General features: G+C 64.1%; 1 protein-coding gene across 1 annotated transcript in view; it reads left to right on the top strand.

The window, feature by feature from the left end:
* The window catches only part of MNEG_7338 (U1 small nuclear ribonucleoprotein), a gene marked incomplete at both ends in the record, with an annotated part of 3,535 nt that extends 2,908 nt beyond the window's left edge, over nucleotides 1–627 (top strand). The window contains one exon of the mRNA XM_014044190.1: nucleotides 579–627. Coding sequence (XP_013899644.1) covers nucleotides 579–627 — 49 coding nt within the window. The remainder of the gene's footprint in view (nucleotides 1–578) is intronic.
* Between the last annotated feature and the right edge of the window lie 3,910 nt (nucleotides 628–4,537).

Here is a 4,537-nt window from a genome sequence, read left to right as displayed (position 1 = left end):
CCTCCTCCGCGCGGGTACGACGACAGGGGCCCGCCGAGCAGGTATGGCGGCGGCGGCGGCGGCGATCGCGACAGGGGGGACCGCGACCGCAGCGGCGGCCCGCCGCGCGAGTTCGCGCCGCCGCGGGACTATGGGCCGCCGCGGGACCGGGGTGACAGGGGCAGGGAGCCCGACAGGTACGGCGGCAGCGGCGGCGGCGGCGACAGGGATAGGGAGAGGTATGGTAGCCGCGAGCGCGACAGGGACTACAAGCGGCCGCGGGAGCCCTCCCCAAGGTGCGTGGTTTCTGGGAGCGGGGCGCGGCTGGTTACGCGGCGCCGGCGCGGCCTTCCGGTGCAGGGCGTTTGGTACGGCTCTTGTCGCGGGCGCGGCGTTCTTGCTGAGCTGAGTGTCGCGACGGCGGCCGCAGGCGGCAGCCTTCACTAGGGGAGTGCGTCCGCCCCTGCTATCGTTCAGCCGGGTTGCATGCACTGACGCATGCATCCTCACAATTGTGAACGTTGCCCGGCCGCGCTCGCTCCCTTGGGTGTCTTGCGTGCGCTCCCTGACGCACATGTGTGTGCACGTGCGCCCTGCAGGCGGGATGATTACAAGCGGCGTCGAGACGACGAGGAGCGCCGCTACTGAGGGGTCGAGCTTTAATTCAGAGTGCACGGGGTATTGGGTGCCACCAGCCAAGACAAGGGGCGCCGGCTGCGCTGCCGTCGGGGCATTTTGCTCGCTTGCCGTGCATCTCGTTGCGCTGCGGGCGGTGTGTTGGTGCGCGTGCTTGCCCCCTCGTTTGTCGAGACCCGTTTGCATCTTGTCGACCGCGGCAGGTTGGTTAGGCTTGGGAACGCATGCAGTGGGTAACAGGTGAAGGTCAACATCCCCTCTGCATAAGCACATGGCTGGCAGTCTTCCAGGCAATGGTGCATTGCTGCAAGCAGCGGTAGCGCCGCAGCACGCAGCAACACAACAACAACAACAACAACAACAACAACAACAACAACAACAACAACAACAACAACAACAACAACAACAACAACAACAACAACAGCCAAAAACACTCAGCCGGGAGCGGCGGCGGCCCATCAGTCCCGCTTGCGCGGCCCCTCGGACAGAAGCGCTTTCGACAGCAGGGGCGCCCCGACGCCCCATGAAAACAGGAGCGCGGCTGCGCCGGCGTCCCCAAAGCCGAACCGCCGCTGAGCTGCGAACGTCGCCGCGAGCGTTGCGTGCGCAAGGACCCCGGAGAGCGCCACTGCGGCTGCCAACCCATGGGGGTGCCCGCTGAGGCGGTCCGCGGGGCGAGTCTGGAGGGCGCGCATCGCCAGCGCCTGCGGGTGGGGGGGAAGGGAGCGCAAGCCGACGCGGGGCCTCGTCAGGAGGGCAGCGTGGTCATGTGCAGGGATAGAGGTAGGCAGCTAGCATGTTGGCAACAGCAGCATGCGGCGCTGCCTGCGGCCTGCCTCGCCCCCCACTCCTCTCTTCACCATCAATGCTGTTGCTCTGCCGCAGCTGGTGGCGTGGCTCACCGTAAAAGGTACAAACAGGAGCAGTGCTGTCGCCAGGCCTGCATGGTATGCACCCCCCTGCTTCACCCAGAGCCCCAGGTGCACCAGGGCGTTGACTGCGATGGTGCCGAGCGCGGGCACCGCCGCGGCCGGCCCCAGCGCCGCGCCCAGCAGGCCCGGGACCCAGACGGCGCCCGCATTGACGGCAGGGCCGAGCACGAGCTTGGAGGGGCAGGAGGGGGCGCAGCCGACGGCAGACGTGAACAACCCGTAGAATTGGTAGGGGCGCCTTTGGAGATCAATACCCCATTCCTCAACCTGCGGGCAGGGGGTGGCCCGCAGCAGGTCAATCGGATGCTTATCAGTCCGAGGCGGCCGGCCTTGTTTGGAATCAATGCGTGGTGGCTTCGCCGTCCGGGCTCGAAAAGTGTGGTGCGACGCGAGTGGGCACGCAACAGCTGGCGTTCTTGTGAAACGGCATCTCAACCCAGATTGAGGCCGGAGGCAGGAGCGGCACAGGAGGGCACTGCGCGCAGATGAGCTGAGCGCATGCAGCATATGCATGCGCCCCGTGAACAGAGGCCCCTCACTTGGTGCAGGACGTACACAGGAACGACAGCCCACCCCACCGCCTGCACCGCGTCAATGCTGCTGCCCAACGCGCACAGCACGACCAGGATGCCAGCCCCCAGTCCGAGGCCCACGAAGGGCCAGAAGATCTCAAGCCACATCAGCAGTGCGTGGGGGGCGCTGGAGCTTAGGCTGCGGCCGGTTGGGATGGGGGCGGGCTGGGTCACTGCGGGTCGGCACCTCCACTTGTTGAGGCCGAGGCAGCCTCGTTCTCAGAGCTTGCGGCAGCATGCTCAGAAGGTGGTGGCAGACTAGCACGGCAGATGGGCGTCCCACTGGTGTCATGATGAGGGCAATCCCCCAGCGCAAAAAGCGAGGGACAAGATCCGCATGCTGTCAGTGCATCATTGCAGGCAAAGCGTAGACCGACGACTTGGGGCGAGGAAGCGCAAGCGCACGTATGCAGCACTGCTGCGCCGGCCACGGCGGTGTACATAGCAGCGAGGCCCTTCAACACGATGATGGGCTTAGCGTTCACCAGCCAAGCCGTCCCCATGTTGCGACGCTTCTGTAGATCGCAGAACACAAAAGATTTCAAGAGACAGGTGAAGATAACATCAAGCTGCAATGGCCTGATCGCGAGGCATATTTGTGAAGTTTAGCTAGACTTCCGGCGGTGTCGACCGAGCGTGCAATGGTGTGACCAAAGTACGGTGGTGACGCCATTGCAATGCCCAGCCAGCGGCAGGGGCCCTGGGCCCCTGGCCCAGCATCAAATGAGCCCCTTTTCTAGCAGGATGGGGCGCTCCCATTTGGACGTGAGGCGGGCATGCCAAGCCCACCAACATGCCAAGCAACTCACCAACCCTGCACGGCAAGTGGAGTATGGTGGGCGCCAGCTCCCCCCCCCCTTGGCCATATTTCACAGCCATCACGACCCAATGTGTGAGTACCGCCGCGCGATCATTCACGTGTGCACTCGACCCTCAGCTGGGCCCGTGCCGTTTCAAGCACCAGGCTGGCAAAATCGCCCCACGGGTATGGTTTATACGGGACGGTAGCGCGAACAAACCGCCCGGGGTGGCACGCTGCTACCGCCGCCCTGGGAGCACGCCGTACAGGCCGCACACAAGCTGATTGCGGCACACGGCGCTCAGGGCCCGTTGGCAACAGCCTCGCCGCCGCAGCTCATGCGGCCTGTCCGCATCCCTGCACTCCAGCGGCCCTGCAACTGCCAAACCAATCCGCCCTGCCGCGATGTCCCAAAGATAAATATGATGAAGTGAAAACAACCGGTTCTGCTTTTATTACATGGTATTTATGATTCGCTTGATCTGCATGTTATGTGCACCAACTGCCGCAGCGGGCCCCCACCACACAGGTGCAGGAGTGCGCAAGGGTGGGCGCTGTGCTGCCACGCGCGCCAGCGATGGCTGCGGGCACACTGGTTTGACTGAAACCTAGCTACAAGCAAGCAGGCATGCGCAGTCTGGGGGCCGAAACGCAAGGATGTTGGGACGCGAAAAGCGATTCAAGGGTGCATATAGATGTCCCTGATTGGCCTCGCACAGACCGCTGGAGAGCTTGGCAGCTCGAGCACCGAGAGCCGCAAAGGCGGCGCGTTAGGCGGGGCCCCATTGCACGCGTGGTGCGACTGCAGGGGCGCTGGTGCTCCTATGATGGGATGCAAGGGGGTGCCGATACCTGGCGAGTTCTGATCATAGGATACAGGCACGCTGACGAGGCCGCGCAAGGTACTCGCACCAGGGGAGAAGGCATGGCTTGTGTTTTGATTTGAGGTAGCAGATGTGACATCACATAACAAGGAACAGGTGCTTGAGAAGGTGCTAAAGGTTATTTGTGAGAAGGGATTCTTCAAAGGCACAAGGCCGGGAAGTCAGGCGGCGGCCACACGTGTGGGGCGTCCTCAAAGCCAGAGCCCTGTCATGCAGTGGCATGTGGTGTTCCCAGTAAGGGGGAAGCCCTGCCAAAGGGCGGAGGGCTGATCGCGCTGGCCCGAAGTAACAGGCAACATGGCTGAAAAACGGCTAGCCAAACGGGCTAGCGGCATATGAACAGAGCAGGGGGAATCCGGCTGTGGAAAGGAGGGCGGCGAGCCGGCAGGTTGCGCAGCTTTGACCAACGTAAAACTGGGGCCAAGCTGGGGCCCAATGGGCAATGGCGAGAAATGTCAGGATGCACTGCGGGTGCAAGGGCCGACCGCGTGATTGAGCTGGAAAGGAGGCCCCCAAACGCCAAGTGTGTGCGTGTGGTACAATTACGCAACCGGGCAGCAGCCTGGCAGCACACTTAGCGAGAGGGCCGACGGCGGGCCGACACAAGTGGCGACGGGGGCCGTCGTCATCGGCTGCCTGGCGCATCCCGGGGCGTCAGCGGTACATGCGGGGGCGTCGGCAGTGCGCGTCCCTGGAAGCTGGGCGACGGGGGGGGGGGGGGGGTCGCCCCCCCCC

Source organism: Monoraphidium neglectum, assembly GCF_000611645.1.
Source record: "Monoraphidium neglectum strain SAG 48.87 unplaced genomic scaffold scaffold01288, whole genome shotgun sequence".
In the NCBI taxonomy this organism is placed as follows: Eukaryota; Viridiplantae; Chlorophyta; class Chlorophyceae; order Sphaeropleales; family Selenastraceae; genus Monoraphidium; species Monoraphidium neglectum.
The sequence above is the reverse complement of the archived record's forward strand: the minus strand, read 5'-3'. Positions and strand labels throughout refer to the sequence as shown.